The following is a 16,996-nucleotide window of genomic DNA, read 5'->3' on the forward strand; positions in this document are numbered from 1 at the left end:
TCATATGACCATTTGGCCAGTCACAGCACTTCATCCAACTTTCTCCGAGATTGTGCCATGTCATATTTTTCTTCGGTTGAATCAGAAGGATCATTAGAAACCATTGGACTGGTCATGGTTAAAATAGTCAGGTGTTCCAAGTCTCTGCATCCTCTGTTCCCTCTAGACACACCACAACAGTGTGGACATAGCGTCAGCTGGATTCCGTCTTTGGGCCTACTTGGTCACCCTCCGGGGATTTTCCCGTTATATGAAACTGTCCCAGCCTTCATATTTTCCCATAATATAATTACTCGTGTGCTCTGTTCCTTGCTTCAGAATACTATTTCTTCCCCTTCTCATGCCACCCCGTATAGCCCGTATGTCCTTCATTTATGATCATGTCTTGGCCATGAAATCACAGACAGCATCTGTTTTCATCTTGGAACCTCAAATTTCTAATGACGTCTTATGAGAGATGAGCTCATGCTACTTACCTCTCTGACGTCTGTTAATTATCCCTGGTATTTCGTTCATCATCTGAAACTGCATATGTGTGAAATGCGAATTATGTATGTATCTTTATATATATATATATATATATATATATATATATATATATATATATATATATATATATATATATATATATATATATATATATATATATATATATATATATATATATATATATATATATATATATATATATATATATATATATATATATATATTTATTTATTTATTTATTTATTTATTTATTTATTTATTTATTTATTTATTAGGCGCGAGACCTACGCAGAGAATCTCTTTTTTTTCTTAATATTTACTTTTTTTTTTTTTAACAAGCAGCACTTGTATACGTTCATTTTTTTTTCTTTCGTCCTACTTACTTATCTATTATATTCATATAATATACACTGCTAATGAGGACAGATAAATTACTGGTAATAATTACATTGTCAAGGGGTATATGAGAAATCCCATTTGGCGGTCATTCGCAGAATTCATCAGAGGAATGTGTTCTATAATTGCGTGCAAATGAAAACTTAACAAAAAGGTAAAACTGCAAACCATGGTGCCCTAAGTGAAGGTGTTGCGTGCGTGGTAACATACCGGAAGTCTTGGATACGGGGCGACCTCGGTCAGGCCCACTCCCTGTCCCCCACCCGCCTCCTCCCACTGTACAGGAAATGACTTATGAGGGCCATTTCTATAACTCCCATTACATGAAAGTCCGTTATCTGTGCTTCAATAGGCTTGCTTAGTACATTTGGTATAAGTAGAGCTCGTAACTCTATTTCATAGATATTCGAGAATGTGCCAAACTGTTCGTCATGAGATAGAAAAAAAAAAAAAAACTATCTGATTTAAGGACTGCCTGATTCATTAATTTTGACGATAGAAAATATCAGGTTGGTGGTATAAACAATATTCAGAAAAAATACTTCATTATAAGAAGTAAGGAAGAGTGGTTTTCACGTTTATTCATCGATTAATTTCCTCGGAGTGTAGAGAGTTACCGAGAAACGGCCATGACAGATCCTCACCATGACGTCATCCTTCAGGAAGTTCCAATAATACGCAAAGCACGAAAGAATCCACATAAATACGACAAATTATACTCAAAATAACACATTTAATACAGACGAAAAGTTATATCAATAATTTTTATATGTTTTAACGACCTAAGTAGGCTTGCGTGGAAGAGAAGCGGGCACAGGGTGGGTGTTTCAGAAGAGGATGTTCGGGTAGTGGTCTTGAGCCGAGCGTGTTCCAGCCTTACCCTACTTTCGGTGAGTGTGCCGTCAACCTCACATTTCCCGCTGCCCTGGCTACAATTAACACTTAGGCCGCGTACTGAAGAGCCGGGTGAGTGCTGTGTTGGGTGTAGGAACCAACAAGTGCCTTAGTGTGGCCTACAGACGGTAATTATTAGTGATATTGATCTTTGTTGAAGGTGCGTCGTCCTCGCCTCGAGCTGGCAGGTGTTCGGCAGGAACTTAATTATTTGGGTTTTCTGCTCCCGGTACCTCTTTCTCCTTACTTCTCCTATGTTGGGATTTGAAGTGTCTGCATAAGTAGCATGCTAGGGTGGAGCTCAGTAGCTTCCCAGGGCGCAGTTGAGGTGATGGTGTTGGCGAGAGGTAGGGCGGTGGTGCGATGTCTGCGTCATGACAGAATTTGACCTTCTGGTGCCTTGGTAATGGATTAATTGGGCTGTGTGTGTCTTTTCCGTGCCTGTGCTTCATTATTTTTTGTCTTATTATTGGTTTTTAATCGTTATAAGTAACAGGTGCCCAAATAAGATGGCAGCCATTTTTATGCACTAATTTTCCCCACTAGACAAAGCGACTAGTGTTAAAAGTCAATCCCTGTTGTTTTAGTGGCCTTATTTATATGGCTCTGTGTGTTGTAAGTGGGCGGAATGATGGTGTACCGGTAAGGCAGTGGCAGGATTCATTTGAAGCAACGTATATATGTAGGACATTCCTCGGACATTTAAACAATAAAGAAAATGCTCCGGTTTGTTTTTTGATAGTTATTCGCTAACAAAGTGAGGTGTTACGTGAAACTTCCCCCCCCCCCTTTTTTCCGTCTCTCAAGCAATCATAGGGGTTTTTAATATACGATCTAGATATTTCGTTTGGATTCGGTTAGTTTGTGTAGTGTATATAATTTACCGTGCTGCCTTCTCCGCATTAACATTATTAGGGACTCGGCCGGAATCCCAGATTGGGTGAGGACGGACGGAAATCGAAAATTCTCTGGGAGGATAAGAGGTGCGTAGTAATGATGAAAATACTACAAAAATAAGATTGGGGTCATAGCCTTCAACATTTAGTTTTATTTATTTTATCTATTTATTTATTTTTATACAATGAGTTAGGTTGTTAGGTTATCCGATTAAAGTTATCATTGCCTCCACAAAAGTAGCTGTGGTGACCAATCTTTGTATGGCCATTGTCAGAATGGTGGAGAGAGAGAGAGAAAAAAAAAATTCAATGTTGAGGTGTGGATAGACAATATAGGGCTATTTCTTCTTAAAGTACACCCATTTACATCCTCATTTATTATATACCTGTTTTATGTTTGATGTGACCTATTTTGTCTTGGACCAACATGACCTCTCCCTTTCTTTGTTTCATCAAGCAAGGTGAAACTTTTTTTTTTCAGCTTCCCACTTTGATTGCACAAGAACTGGATGACTAGAAATAACAGTAAACCTGCCTAGTGAAGGACTGTGCCCCCTTAATGGCTGGGATAAGAACCCTTTATAGAAGTGTGTCCTTCCCAACAGTGTTTGCCATAGTGAAAGAAAAGAGCTCACTGATAACCTCATATCAGTGTCTTCCTTAGTCTATTGCTAATCTTGTGTAATGTTGAATATGTATCAGGCCCCACCAATGGCTCCCTTTTATGTACTGGTATGTTACGTCCTCCTCCCATCCTGCCTCCAACAGGATGGGGATATGGGGGTGGAGGAGTCACATCTTGACACTTGATTATTTATTTTGTGAAGAGAGAATGGATGCAGAGTACAGTGTGTGCTTGCCTCAAAGTGTGTTGCTGGTTTCTAACCCCCAACTCTAGGACCCTTGATTTATTCAGCCCAGGCTGAGAGGCGCCCACCAATCATCCACAAATACGTCTGTCATGCAGTGTAGGAGAATTGGTGAAAGGTGGTGACCAGGAGAGGGGGAACGATCCCACTTTGAAATGAACCAGCAATGTGCCGTGCATGTGATATATATGGATTGGAGTTGGATAGATTTTTTGGGAAAACTAGTGAGGATTGACCCCGAGAGAAATACCATGAACTTCACCATACACATTCATCATATTCCATTGCATCTTTCAGTTAATCCATTGTTTTCCTATTTTGAAAGTTATATCCAGTCTTCAGTTTGAAGATAGGTTTCTCTCCACCTCCATGGATTAGATGAACATGCCTTTCTTTCTTTTTCAGGGGCTCACATTTTACCTGAAGAGCACCATTTTTTATCAGGGTGGGTTACCAACAAGCAACAACGGACGGGCAGAGGAGCCAGGGGGGTGCTTCTCGCTCCGTGGGAGGAAGGTAAACCTGGATTTTGAAGTTTGTTTTTTTATTTAAAGATACACTTGACATAAGTTGTGATAGATATGTTAGTGTATTGATAGGGTCATTTGCTTGACTACATTATAATAGCAGTTATAGAGACATTAAGGTTATCACTTGCATTGTGAAGTTATTTAGCTTATGTAAAAGGTTTTTGTACATGTGTGTGCATTGTTATATACAGGGACGACTTGCGTTCCCTATCCAGCAGCAAAAGGCGATGGATCCCTCCTTCTAGCTTGAGACGAGATGCACTTACCCCAGACAACAAATATGACCTCACTTTCCGAAAGGTAAGACCTTCATGAATTCACTTTCTAGTTGAGGCAAATTCATATTATTTGTATCCCAAGTAAGAAGTAAGAGATTTGTATGAAGAACTTTTAAGGAATCTTTTAATCAGCTATTGTATAATCATGAGTTCTGAAATTTTCAGTGAATAAAAAGTGATTTCATGACAGGCCTTGGATTATTTTCTTTCCCATATATTAGATAACCACTGGTAAGCGTGTGTGTGTGTGTGTGTGTTGCTGTGTACTGCATAGTTACCATTGTGTATATTTTGCAGGTTCGAGGAGTTCTCAACAAACTCACTCCTGAGAAGTTCAATAAGCTAAGCAATGACATCCTAAATATAGGCCTTGATTCCACCACAGTTCTCAAAGGTGTCATTTTGTTGGTAAGTTTCAGAAATTGGTGATAATTCTAGATACAGAACCACATTGTTCTTGGAAAAATTTGGAAATTAGTACAAAAGCAACAATCTTTAATTTTTCAATCTTCATATTATCTCCTCCAAATCATTAAAATTACCTGAATATTTTCAAATGTTGTACATTTTATAACTGATTAGGTACTTAATGATTAATTTAGCTAAGATATATTTTGATACATGTGTATGTTTTTATTTCTATCAGATCTTTGAGAAGGCCCTTGATGAACCGAAATATTGTTCTATGTATGCACAGCTGTGCAAACGGCTGTCAGAAGAGGCTCCAAACTTTGATCCACCCGACGGACCTTGTACTTATAACCGCTTACTGTTGAGCAAGTGTCAGGTTAGTGTTTTAACAATGAATATAATGGTGAAGTGTGAGGTAATGGAATGCCAGAGTTTTGGCAAGATTAAACTGCTATTTTATCAAATGAGGTTTTAATCTTCCTTTTGTCTGGTTTCATTTTACATTGGTAAATTAAATTTTCTGGTGGATTTACAGAGGAATTTAGGACTTAGAAATGGAATTTGGAAGTTTAGGGTTGATGAACAAATGTGTATATATTATTTATCAATCTTCCCTCACCTCCCATGATTTTTTTTTTATGTATAATAGGATGAGTTTGAGCGCCGACGCCGTGCCTCTGAGGCATGGGATGGGGCAGATGGGGCAACTCTTACACCTGAACAATATGAAGAACGAGCAGCAGCAAAGCGCAAAATGGTCGGCAACCTTCGTTTCATTGGTGAACTGGGCAAGTTGGAGATCATTCATGAGTCCATTCTTCATCGTTGCATCCAACAGGTAATCTGATTCCTTGTCTTCCATTTGCTTACAGACAGTAGAAACCTTGGAGTGAGATTCAAGCTTTTTTAACTTTATTCTGTTTGCTAAGAAAGGGACATGGAGTGAGTCAGTCTTTTTTGTTTTATTCTGTATGCTAAGAAAAGGATCTTGGCAGTTGAGCCTCTGCTGCTTTGGATCCAAACTTTTCCTGCTCACTCGAATTATTCACAGTTAACTTTGCTTTTACATGTGTACCCCTTTACCCTCTCTCTCCACCGTCTGAGTAATCTTTAAGTATTAGAACCTTCAGTTTTATTCACATGCACATTCTTTACAAACTTCTTTCTTCATCCTCTCAGCATGGCCAGATGATCTCAGTTTTATATTTTCATTATTATTTTTATTTATTATTGTTTATTTAGTATTTTTCATTTATTATTTTTAAGAATATGCTTTACTAACTGCCATTTTCCATTTAAAGTGGCTTCCCAAAATGCCATTGCTACAAGATGCAATAGAATTAAATTTCAGTAAAGTAACAAGATGCAATAGAATTAAATTTCTGAATAGTTCGCATTTTACAATCAATACATTAATATTAGGGTACAAAATGTAGCGCAATGCAACTTAATATTGTATATTTGCAGCTGTTGGAGAAACGTAGGCGTAGACCAGTGGTTGACTTGGCTGAGGATTTGGAGTGTCTGTGCCAGATAATGAAGACATGTGGGAAGGTGCTGGACAAGCCCAAGGCTAAGGTAATATAAGCAAGATAATATTTGAAAATAACTTTCTCATTTTCTAAGACATCATTGTTCTAAGCCTTTCTTTTTTAAAGAGCAAGCTGTCTGGTGTTTGACATACTTTTGTCGTAGTATGGAACCCAAATAATTGTTCTACACAGTGTTATGGGTTGATGATGCACAATGTATCCAACTTAATGCCAATAAAGCAACACTTAAATAATACTTTGAATACACTATAGATAATACCTGTTTGAATCTCTCTCTCTCTCTCTCTCTCTCTCTCTCTCTCTCTCTCTCTCTCTCTCTCTCTCTCTCTCTCTCTCTCTCTCTCTCTCTCTCTCTCTCTCTCTCTCTCTCTCCAAAAGTTTTGAGAAAAGAATAGTGATTTATGTTTCTCTCTCCAGCCCTTAATGGACCAGTACTTTGAACGCATGTACCAGCTGAGCAGCAGTGTGGAACTCCTAGCAAGGATCCGCTTCATGCTGCAGGATGTGCTGGATTTGCGTGCTGCTAACTGGGTGCCACGCAAGGTAGCCCAGGTGGATGGTCCTCGTACCATTCGTCAGGTATGTAAGAAGCTAGTTTAGTGCTGCTTGAATGATTGCTAATTTTGTAATATTTATTTCATTTTTTTTTCAAAAGTGTTTCATAGTGTACTTGCCCTTGCTGAGGTACAGTGATAGTAAAGAAACTTAAGGGTATATTATTTTTTGTGTTATAAGTCTTGCACCTCTTGGTTTTGAGCCTAGCAAGCTTCTAATAACATATAGTGTATTATCTACATGGTAACCCTTAAACTTAGATAAAGTTGTTAAATACTTGCTATTTAATTTGCAGGTGCGGGAGGAAGCAGCGCACGACCTTGGTGTTTACATCCCACCACCCTCATCACATGGACCTCCGCGGTCCTCTGGTCCCATGTCTCCTTTAGCTGGTGTCTCATCCTTTTTCCCACCGGTAAGGGTTTGGGGGGGTGATTGAAAAAGATGGGTAGACCAAGAAAGACTTTGGTTGAGGTACCTGAAGAAGGCAAAAAGAACTTGATAAGCTAAATTTACATAGCTGTTTGGTTTGGCATTTGTCAAGAATGGTCCTTCACTCACCATGTGATGGTATTACTTGCTCAGTCCTTTTACTGCTCCACTACCTTAATCATAACTTGATCTCAACATTTGAGGATTAGTCATCTTATTTATATGAAAAGTGAAATTGTCTTAAATCTGAGGTAAAGCATCCAAATTGATGTATTAAATTTGGTTCCAGCCGGGAGGGAATCGCACAGGCATGGAGGATGTGTTTATGGGAGCAGTGACACTAGGAACAGGTCCAGGAGTCATTTCTTCACAGCCTGACAAGTATGGATATGACTCGAATGGATATGGCTCAAATGTGAGTGGAGGAGGTGGATACAGGCCACGACAGCAACAAGGAGTAAGTATTGATTCTCTCTCTCTCTCTCTCTCTCTCTCTTTCTCTCTCTTGAATTCAAGTTAAAACTGATGTTACAGTTATGCATTAATGAAAATTTATCCAAGTAGTTGCCAACTGACTGGGGTTTCATATCCCAAGCTTCTCGAGTTTTGAGGAAATTTTTTTTTATCCCTTTGGACATTCATTAGTTAGACGTTTTGTCAACAAAGCTGGGCACTGCAAAGACAAATATATAAGCTCTTAGACATCACTTTCCACAACCACTAAGTTGCAATCTTCATGATCTTTGTTGTGCTAAAGAAACCTTTGAGGAAGGTACATTCATTAAGAGAATTGAAATAGTCTTGTAGTTCATCTGTTGCTATTATATAATGTTTATTCAGATCTGACTTAGCACATCATTTTACACTGGAAATTCTGTGGCATTAAATTGTGTATACATGTGTGTGTATTCTCCATATTCTTCATACAAAATCATTTTTGTGTACTTGTAAAATTTCTATTTTATGAAAGTGGCCAGCTCTGGTTGACAATCTCATGAAAATCCCTAAGCTCTATGCAAATTATATTTCCACCACTTTGCTAAGTTTTTTTTTTTGACATCACATGATTGATTCCTTAATTTATAGTACTTTCCTCAGAATAAACACTTCAACAACCAGAACTTCAGTAGACAGCAACAGAACAATCAGTATAACCAGCAACAGAATTATAACAACAGTAAGTTTTGAGTGTTTTGATAGTATTTGCATAATATATACAGGTATATGCATGTGCTGTATGAACAAACTCATATACACAGATATATTTACATTCACACATTCATTGTACATTTTTTATCTGATTAATTTATTTTCCTGTTTTCCTCAGTAGCTACAAAAGATCTGCCTCCTCGATTCAAGAAGATTTTAAGTGTGTCCAATACCAGCGGTTCAGGCAGTTCCGATGGGGAGGTGTCCCTTCGTCCTGCCCCCTCCAGCATGATGCTCAAACCCAAGACACCTGGGATACTTCCCCAGAGTGCCTTGGGGACTCAGCAAAGTAATGACCACCATCACTCAAACTTGCCACTGGCTCCTCAAGCCCAGGCACCAAACCAGAAGCCCAACCCACCCCACCTCCACAAAGATCCACCTATACTCATCAAGCAAGCATCAACTGATAAAGCACGTGACAAGAAGAAAGATAGGGTTAGTACAACTATTATTATTTCTGTAATAGCATATATTTTATGCAGTGTGTTCTGAACACTTTCCTGGATTCAGGCATAATTTAAGGAAATTTGTTCTAGTGGCATTTGCCATGTAGGAAAATACAAAGAGGGAAATCTGACTTTCGCTCCTTCATGAAGCTTAGCCTCTACTCTGCTGCAGAATTTTACAGTATCTTTCATCGAGACAAATGTTATCACAAACCAGCCCTTCCCTGTCTATCACAAAGTCTATAATGAAATAGGTTTGGCCTACTCTGCTGCCACACAGTACCATGCCCACTCCACTAATACCTTCATTTTATTATTTATCGCCTGTCAACTATGCATGTCTTCCTTTGCTCTACTCATGAGTTTTGATGTTTTGTTGTTTCACCAAAGATGCAGCCACATGGATGGCAGTAGGAAAATTTTGGGGGCAAAAAATTTAAAGCCTGTCTCCCCCCCCCCCCCTCTCTCTCTCTCTCTCTCTCTCTCTCTCTCTCTCTCTCTCTCTCTCTCTCTCTCTCTCTCTCTCTCTCTCTCTCTCTCTCTCTCTCTCTCTCTCTCTCTCTCTCTCTCTCTCTCTCTCTCTCTTGTAGTTGTAACATATTTCATTCCTTCAACAGGGCCCAAGCCGTGAAGAGTGGCTTCGTCGAGTGAAGAATGTCTATGAAGAGTTTCTGAAGGAACAAAATTTGGATGAAGCTGTAGAAAATTATAGATGTTTGAAGGTGCCTGAACGCTTCACTGCTGAAACTGTCCATGCCACTATCAATTATTTATTGACTTTGGAGGGTAAGTACACATAGTGTCATTCGTTTTTGTTAGTACAAAAATAGTCTATTAAAATAAGTACAGGATATTAAGTTGATCTGTTTTAAATTTTTCTTTTGTCCAAAACCTGGCCATTAGCCATTAGGCTGGCATAAATGTAAATGAACTGTTTTACATCACTTTATTGATTAATGATTGGACTTCATTTGGATTCAAGGTTTTCTTGTAATTTAAATTATTCCACTTATTGCAGAGAGCAACCGAGAACTTGGGGCTCAGTTGATTGAGAGGCTCCGTTCAGAGGGCCTCATTAATGTGGATCGTCTTTTTGATGGTGTGAAACTGGTTAGTGAAATCTTATCTGTTTGGGGTTTTTGCTATACTGTTGTTGGTTTAAAGTGCATTGGATTTCAAGTTGCTAGTGAGTGAATTCCATCTGTCTGTTGCAGGTTTTTGCTGCATAATAGTTAAAGTGCATCAGATTTTGATTACTGTTATTAACAAGCTACTTTTGCAGGTTCTTGGTAGGCTCGATGACCTGGTGACAGATGTTCCTCGGGTCAAATCCCACATGGCTGGAATCTTGGGTTACTTGGTTGGGTCAGGCACTCTAGCCTTGGCTGATGTAGCAGAACCACTGGAAGGGGGACAACATTTCCCTCTCTTCTTGCTCACTCTTCAGACCCTGCACAAACTTCATGGAAAGATGAAATTGACTCAGATCTTTAATGATAGCAAGGTAAAGTTATGTAAGATTACTACATGAGTTTGTTTCAGGTCAGTGCTCTGGCACAAGTCTCTCTCTCTCTCTCTCTCTCTCTCTCTCTCTCTCTCTCTCTCTCTCTCTCTCTCTCTCTCTCTCTCTCTCTCTCTCTCTCTCTCTCTCTCTCTCTCTCTCTCTCTCTCTCTCTCTCTGTACAGCCCTTCTGTTTGCATTCATAGTATTCTTGACAGGATGTTGAGTTGAAAATGTGAATATTTTCATCTGTTAATAGAACCTGTACATTTTTATACAATTATGATATTCTCACAAAGGAGATAATTAGGGAATTCTGTTTGATAGGCTACCTAATAGAATGATTGGCATTATGTAGTAATTTTTCTTTGCAGCTAGACATTTAAAAAGAATAGATATCCATGATAATTTGTAATTTATTTGATTATTTATTGTAATTTATTTGTTTATTTTTATTTATTTATTTATTATTATTATTATTATTATTATTATTATTATTATTTATATTTATTTATTTATTCATTTATTTTATTTTATTTTATTTTATTTTATTTTATTTATTTATTTATTTATTTTTTATCCATAGGTGAATCTTCTCAATCTTCTGCCGGAATCGGATCGGACAAAGGAAAAGCTGGCAGATCTTCTGGAGGACCGTGACTTGTCCTTCCTTTTCCCACTTTTGAGGATCCAGTCTGATTTGTGGCGAGCCCTTGTTTCAGACCCAACACCCCACACACTCTACAAGTACATCAAGGACACACTGGATGTGGAACACCATACTGCTCCAGGGTTTATTAATGCTTTGATGACAGTATTGGTGAAATACATAACACAGGTATGCTTGATAACAAGATGAGTAGAGGAGAGTACCTTCCAGTAAAGAATGAAAGAACCAGAGGACATTTATATGAAATAAGAAGTCAGGTATATCTATTTGTCTGTCAGATGCCTCACTCCATTTAGGGGCATCCTGGAAGGAGGTGGCCACACCCAAAGGATCTTCACCTTATCCAAATATTCCTTTCTTGTTTGCTTCACTAAGTTCTAGGGTAGATTGTTGAACATTACAAAGACATTGACAAAATTTATGAATGGTTTATACAAATAGGAAACTAAATTATGAATAATTATGGAGACTATAGTTCATGGTTAGTTCAGATAGTGACCAATATGGTAAAGGGAGGAGGGGCTCCCTTCTGCCAGATTGCAGTGTCTCAACCTCAACTTGTCTATTTTGTTGGGGCAGCATGCTTGGCATTATAAAGGACCCACTTCTAGATAATTTAGTCAATATAGGACATGTGAAATGCTATTGATGCCAAAACATGAAAGATAAGTGGAATATATTAGGAAACATTGAGTTATTGAAAATAGCCCATTTCATTGCCCCTTAAAGGTTTAGTAGAGAATGCATGGCAATTTCTAGTTCAGAGTTCTGTTATTTTGTGTGAAGTGGATTCAGAATTACATAGCCTTTCTTTTCCAGGAAACCACTTTGGCCTCTGGATGTGATCCAACTGTGATTCCAGAGAAACTTGTTACAGAACAAGAACAAGAACTTTTGGCAAAGTTCAAACCTGTTCTTCAGGCTTTCCTGCATGATCATCTGCAGCTTCAGGTTACAGCTGTATATGCTCTACAAGTGTTCACATACACTCACAACTTCCCCAAAGGCAAGTCTTGAAAACTGATTAGGAACATTTTTTAGACTGACACTTTAGTGTGATTTTAAGTGATTATTTTTGTAAGATCATAAAAGTTTTAAATAGTAAAGATTTACTTTACATTATATATAATATATATATATATATATATATATATATATATATATATATATATATATATATATATATATATATATATATATAATATATATATATATATATATATATACACACATCTTTATTTATTTATTGCACACATTTGTGTGTTTATCTGTGGAACAGTAGTACTTGTGCACAAGATGATTAGATTGGAAGGATGGAGTATTTTTAGGAATGGGGCATCTATGTGAGTCACTAATGTTATACAATGGCTGCATTTTTCCATCAGTAATTAAATTTTTATTGCCTTTATTTTTTTATTTATCTTTATTTATTTTTGCAGGGATGTTATTGAGATGGTTTGTGAATCTGTATGATTTAGAGATCATAGAAGAAGACGCATTCTTGACTTGGAAGGAAGACCTGAGCCAGGACTATCCCGGCAAAGGAAAGGCACTCTTCCAGGTAAAAGCACTTAAACATGGCATGTTACACATGTACTGTATGCAATAGCACTTCCAAGTTGATACCAGTCCTAGTATTTTAACAGTTCAAGAACAAGAAACACAAATTTCAAGCATCTTTTTGTTTTGCATTGCCCCAACTGTAGGACCACTTCATCTCATTTGTATGAGCCCTCTTGGAGACATGCGTCTTGTCTGTCTGCTCATAAGTATATTGTACTGTTTACTGTGAGTTATCATGACACTCATAACAGCATCAGATAGACGTTCAGGGTAGACAATGAAGTTTTTAAAATAATGAATGGGATTGGAGGTGATAATTGTTTACATATGCTTAGGTACTGTTTGTGTGATGGTTAATACAAAGGTCATCTCATCAGTCTGTTGTGGATGGTAATTGGTGGCCCCATTATAGAGGGGTCAAACTAAAGCATCCTCAGTTTGAGCCATTTGATGTGACTAGTGATACCACTGTATGGTTGATGTTGGGTTATTTTGTTATTAACCATTTTTTGGTGGAACATCTGTTTAAACATCTAGAAAGGGAGGACAGTTTTTATTGCAACTTGCAATAAATCACCTTCATTATTATTAGAGCTTTTTTAAGAGAATATTATTTTGTTACCAGCCAAAAGTATCTCTGAAAGACTCCACACCTGAGTTTGAGCCCAAGCACCTGTCTGGCTAACAGTGTGTACGTTTTCTGTCATGTGAATGTAGTTTCTAACAGGGAGTGATCAAAAGAAGTAATGAATTATGTGATGGTTGCAGATGCTATGTACATGAATTTAGATTTGAATTATAAAAGTAGAGGTCTGTGTCTATATCAAGCTGATATTCCTTTTAAAGGTAGACAACTATTATGAGATATTTGCATGCATATGAAACTGTCACACATCTATCATGAGACCTCTAGTGGAAACAGCCTGATATCAGCTGGTTTAATCCTGTTGCATCATAATCAAATTGAATGTACTGGACTCTGGAGAATCTCCTGTCTTGGCCTTTCTTCATGCATTCACAGTTGCTCTCCATTTGTCTCATTTGTGCAATCAACAATTACTCCTCCTTACTTCACATGCTCTATTCACACTTCCCATGCTTTCTTTTCTTGAATACTTGTCTTCTTATAGCTTGGTATTAAACTTGAGCACAAGTTGTATTTTGAATGACATCTGAAAAATCCTAAAAGATCAACCTTCTCTCTCTCTCTCTCTCTCTCTCTCTCTCTCTCTCTCTCTCTCTCTCTCTCTCTCTCTCTCTCTCTCTCTCTCTCTCTCTCTCTCTCGTCTCTCTCTCTCTCTCTCTCTCTCTCTCTCTCTCTCTCTCTCTCTCTCTCTCTCTCATAGTAAGGTGTCCTATAGGTAATGTTACAAATGTCTTGCATAGTTTTAGCAACAAACAAAAATGTTTACGAATTTTTTATATAGAGTAGCACCACAATGAACAATCCTTGAAGAGTGCAAATAGAAGTTTCTTAGACAGTCAAACTTTTGCATCATGACTTAATTTTCTTCAATCCGCAGGTTAATCAGTGGCTTACTTGGCTGCAAGAGACTGAAGAGGATGATGAGGAAGAGGAGGATGCTCAATGATAAATGCCAAGGAGAAGTATTCATGACAGACGAACTAAGTTTTGGTGAATGTAAATGATTGTGCAGCCAAGGGAGGAAAGGACTTACGTCTGTTGCGCCACGATAAGAGTTACACCAGCAAAAGAAATGAACTTAATGATTCTAAGTCCTTGCTCTAAGGAGACTGTCCTGTTTCTAAAGCTTCTTGGGTATTTAGTCTTGTATTCTATACTGTTGCTGTTATATGCATGCCTTTTGAGGCAGAGACAGCCAGAACTCCTGGGAACAAGGCTATAAGCAGTGCTGTGGTAAGAGGTTACTATCGATTAGGTCACATGAAGATGGAATTGAAGCAAAAACTGTGGAAAACACTGAGCTTAAGCCTCTGAAGGCTGATCTTAGAGAGTCTTGGCTAACACCAAAGTGTTCTGAATACATGTCATATCTATCGATGAAAGTAATTCAGAAAAGACTTCAACAAAAAAAAAAAAAAAGAGGAAAATGCCAAAAAACTGAAATGATGCCTTAGTGTTGTATGAGTTTGCTACATAATCTTATAGTCCAAGTTTAACTGCTTCTTCAGCTATATCACTTAATGTTATTCGTAATATATTAGTCACCACATCATATAACTTTTTTAAACCTTTATGATAGACCATTTTTAGATGGGTAACTTCAAAGTTTTAATTTCCTGGTAACTTTTTTTTTTTTTTTTTTTTTTTTTTTTTTTTTTTTTTTCTATTTTTTTGGGAATGTGTGCATGACAAGGGTTTTATCTAACAAGTCCTTCAAAACCAATCCTACGTAGGATTTTTTAAGCCTGTCTAGTTGGGATATTGATCCCATTCTTCACAACAAATCCCCGTATTGCATAAAGTGTCACTAAAAGGGACATAGCCAGTTTATCATTCCATATTAGTAGCCTTGGAGTTCAGAAATTCTTTTTCACATCTCTGCTGCCATTGCCTGCGGCTGTAGCACGTTTGTCGCACCGACCAATAAACATAACAAAACCAAAAATCTTTAGATTCCTTTGATTTTTATACATATTGTAAATTTACATTAAAGTATTAGTTTCCCTTATCCAGAGTTCTGTTTTACCTAAAGATTTCTGATCTATATGTAATAACTGTAACATATAAATACTCACATGGAAAATGGTAATTGTTTCAAGGTTAATTTGACATATAGGTGCCAAGAAGTGTGTTAAAAGTTGCTGAAGTATGAGAATTTTGAATGCATTTCTTGGTATTTCTTGCTTATGAACTGCTTTGGATGCACTATATTGAGAACTTAGTTCAAATTTCCTACTTTTTATTCTTTTATTCCCTTTCATGTGCAACCAAAGCTGTATTATAGATTTGTAAGTGCATATTGTGGGCATAACATTTGTGAATACTGCTACCAGTTCTTGTACTCAGTGCTTGCATACATCCTTCAACACCCATTTTGAAATACTGCAACACTGCATCTTGCTTCATCATATCTGCTTTAGATATCATCAGAGTGTTCTACGAAGGTGATGTGCCATGCCTGGAAAATATACAGGCTGTGATTACATAGTTGGAGTGTTAGTTTCTCTAGAATGGTGAAACAAATAGAAAAAACTGAGCTGTACAACTATTGCTAATAAAAAGGCATGGATGTGTTGAAATTTAGCAATGAGGGATGTGAGGATATGCCTCAACACAAACATGGTGGTGGGCAACCTATAAATGTCTGATAATGCGTTGCAAGGTATCAAGAGGAAGTTAAACTTATATCCTCAGCTTACAGCAAAACAAAAAAACTCAAATTTTGCAGTGGCCCACCACCATGTTTTGTGTCTTGTATTATATAAGGAAACAGGCTGCTGTCAATATTAGCTGAGGTTGAATAGGCATGTGGCCCATATGAGGGCTAGCAAAAATATCTTGTTGAATGTTGTTGCAAATATTGGTTGGGTCTTACTTGTAACTTATACCCTTGTAGTGTAGACTTTACCTTATCTTTTAACAGAGGAGTAAAAGTGCAGACTAACTTTTTGACATAAGAATGCGGCCAGTTATTTATTTATTTTATTTATTCATTTTATTTTTTTAGAGTGCAGACTGGCAACTTGTCTTCTAGTGGAGGATTGTGGGCTTAACATTTCTTGTGATGGAAGAATGTGGCCTGTAACTTTTCTTTTGGAAAACGGGTGCTGGCTGTAACTTATTTTGATAACTTTTCTTCTGATGGAGGAGTGCTGGCTAACTCGTTGATCTGGATAGAGGAATCATATATATATATATATATATATATATATATATATATATATATATATATATATATATTTATATATATATATATATATAATATATATATATAATATATATATATATATATATATATATATATATATATATATATATATATATACATATATATATATATATGGAAGGTTGTTGACCTGAGCTTACAGAGCACGTACAACGTTTGGTCTCAATATCTCCACACCTAGGCTACTTCAAACAGTTTTCAGAGTGACCGCTTGAGTGTCTAAGCCCTAAGGAGTTACTTTACTGAGCTCAAGTTCTTACAGAGCTCCCATAAACGTTCAATCTGGCTTTGAGACTGGCGGACGAACTGTCGAATTCGACCAGATCGGATTGTGTATAAGGTAATATTGGGGTCTGTCCGACCGTACGTCTAACAATCGCCAGGATGGCGAGTGGCGACCAAGCAACGTCTGATTTTCAGACTCGGAAG

The 16,996-nt window shown here is 37.4% G+C and overlaps 1 protein-coding gene across 13 annotated transcripts; it reads left to right on the forward strand.

The window, feature by feature from the left end:
- The first annotated feature begins 1,638 nt into the window (after positions 1-1,638).
- Positions 1,639-14,902, forward strand: LOC135114779 (eukaryotic translation initiation factor 4 gamma 2-like). Of its 13 annotated transcripts, none has more exons than XM_064030976.1 (19): positions 1,639-1,775; positions 3,950-4,060; positions 4,266-4,374; positions 4,650-4,760; positions 4,999-5,139; positions 5,413-5,601; positions 6,231-6,341; positions 6,734-6,895; positions 7,167-7,286; positions 7,593-7,760; positions 8,390-8,480; positions 8,631-8,950; positions 9,579-9,747; positions 9,980-10,071; positions 10,244-10,465; positions 11,049-11,300; positions 11,952-12,138; positions 12,572-12,693; positions 14,219-14,902. In XM_064030976.1, exons 5-19 carry the CDS (start codon positions 5,038-5,040, stop codon positions 14,285-14,287), a joined length of 2,376 nt encoding a protein of 791 aa, XP_063887046.1. In that variant the 5' UTR covers positions 1,639-1,775; positions 3,950-4,060; positions 4,266-4,374; positions 4,650-4,760; positions 4,999-5,037; the 3' UTR covers positions 14,288-14,902. The 13 variants fall into 13 exon arrangements, with proteins under 13 accessions (XP_063887046.1, XP_063887387.1, XP_063887555.1 ...); XM_064031317.1 differs by having other exon boundaries at positions 4,290-4,374; XM_064031485.1 differs by having other exon boundaries at positions 1,646-1,775; positions 8,402-8,480.
- Positions 14,903-16,996: the final 2,094 nt, after the last annotated feature.

This window comes from Scylla paramamosain, chromosome 1 (assembly GCF_035594125.1).
Source record: "Scylla paramamosain isolate STU-SP2022 chromosome 1, ASM3559412v1, whole genome shotgun sequence".
In the NCBI taxonomy this organism is placed as follows: Eukaryota; Metazoa; Arthropoda; class Malacostraca; order Decapoda; family Portunidae; genus Scylla; species Scylla paramamosain.

Coding starts and splice junctions, on each gene's coding strand:
- LOC135114779 (XM_064030976.1), top strand. CDS start 5,038: ATGTATGCACAGCTGTGCAAACGGCTGTCAGAAGAGGCTCCAAACTTT. Junction 8,951..9,578: donor GTGACAAGAAGAAAGATAGG/GTTAGTACAACT, acceptor TTCCTTCAACAG/GGCCCAAGCCGTGAAGAGTG. Junction 11,301..11,951: donor TGGTGAAATACATAACACAG/GTATGCTTGATA, acceptor TTTCTTTTCCAG/GAAACCACTTTGGCCTCTGG.